Below are 1,155 nucleotides of genomic sequence, written 5' to 3'. Positions count from 1 at the left end.
TTGCAATGTTGACTGGCTGTGTGAAACAAAAAAAATTTACTGTCTTATTTTTCTCCATCTACTTTGAATGTCTACCCTTTACAATAGAGTAAAGATAAGAATTCTATTCCCACACATTAATTCACATCATCGATGACTTCCTATTTCAGCGGAGAAACAAGAAAATAATGAAACCATAACATAGTCCAACACTTGAAGTAAGAAAAATGTCAATTAATTGGCAAAATAAAAAACTGACCAGCACTGGGTTCGGTTGAGGAAGCATGACATCATCGGTCGATTCAAATAATATTCCTTTTAATACCTTAATCCAAAGGCAAATACGCACGAAATCAACCTACCGACTTGTGTCAAAGGTAACGGCACTATAGGGGAGGACCTGGACACATCTCTGTAGGAATCTGACGTGTCTTTTTCGTAAAAACTGATACTCTTCTAAGCCGGACATATTTCCCTTTTATAATTTTGTTTACAAACTGACCCTTCAGTGAAAAGAACTCTGTGGAGGATGGGAAAGCTCTCCTGAAGATAACTAAGACAAAAAGACACCGATTGTTGCCAGACACCTTCATAATCGCGCCATCTATTGATGTAGTTCAAAGTTATTGATGACGTCACTAAGAGTTGACGTCATAGATATTTTAGACAATACAGAGGAATTGTGACGCCCTGGACGTGAGACTGCAGTGCCAGTCATATTTAAGATACGCTTTGATGCAGTGTACTACGTGAGATTCCGAATAGTATATCGTTATCTAGTTATTAAAGAATATGATTACGCGTGACGTCACAGGACGCAACGCACTTGAGAGAAAATGTTCGTAGTCAAGAAACCTAGGTAATTCTTTAGAATTTAGTATTGGTGGATTGCTTATGATGTCTACAGTCCAAAATAAAGCAGATTTAACCAGCTACCATATACATATAGAGATGGCTTTATGTTTCCCGCCAGACACGTTTGCGCCTCGACATTCTCTCCTTCCAAATATCCTCCAGATAAATGGAATTTCAACTCATTCTTTTCCGTTTTCATTACACCTTATAAACTTTTTTTAAGCATACCGCACCAAAGCACAACAGTTCTGCAACGAAATATACACTGAAGGAAAAAAAAAGGATGGTGGGATTCTCAAAAAAAAAGAGAGAAAAAAAAGC

At 37.5% G+C, this 1,155-nt stretch overlaps 1 protein-coding gene across 1 annotated transcript in view; it reads right to left on the bottom strand.

The window, feature by feature from the left end:
• LOC119588395 (geranylgeranyl transferase type-1 subunit beta-like) overlaps nucleotides 1–474 on the bottom strand; it is a gene marked incomplete in the record, with an annotated part of 12,052 nt that extends 11,578 nt beyond the window's left edge. The window contains 1 exon segment of the mRNA XM_037937074.1: nucleotides 342–474. Within this exon segment, the coding sequence (XP_037793002.1) occupies nucleotides 342–448 (107 nt within the window).
• Nucleotides 475–1,155: the final 681 nt, after the last annotated feature.

This window comes from Penaeus monodon, chromosome 23 (assembly GCF_015228065.2).
Source record: "Penaeus monodon isolate SGIC_2016 chromosome 23, NSTDA_Pmon_1, whole genome shotgun sequence".
Lineage (NCBI taxonomy): Eukaryota > Metazoa > Arthropoda > Malacostraca > Decapoda > Penaeidae > Penaeus > Penaeus monodon.
This window is presented reverse-complemented; position numbering and strand designations above follow the sequence as displayed.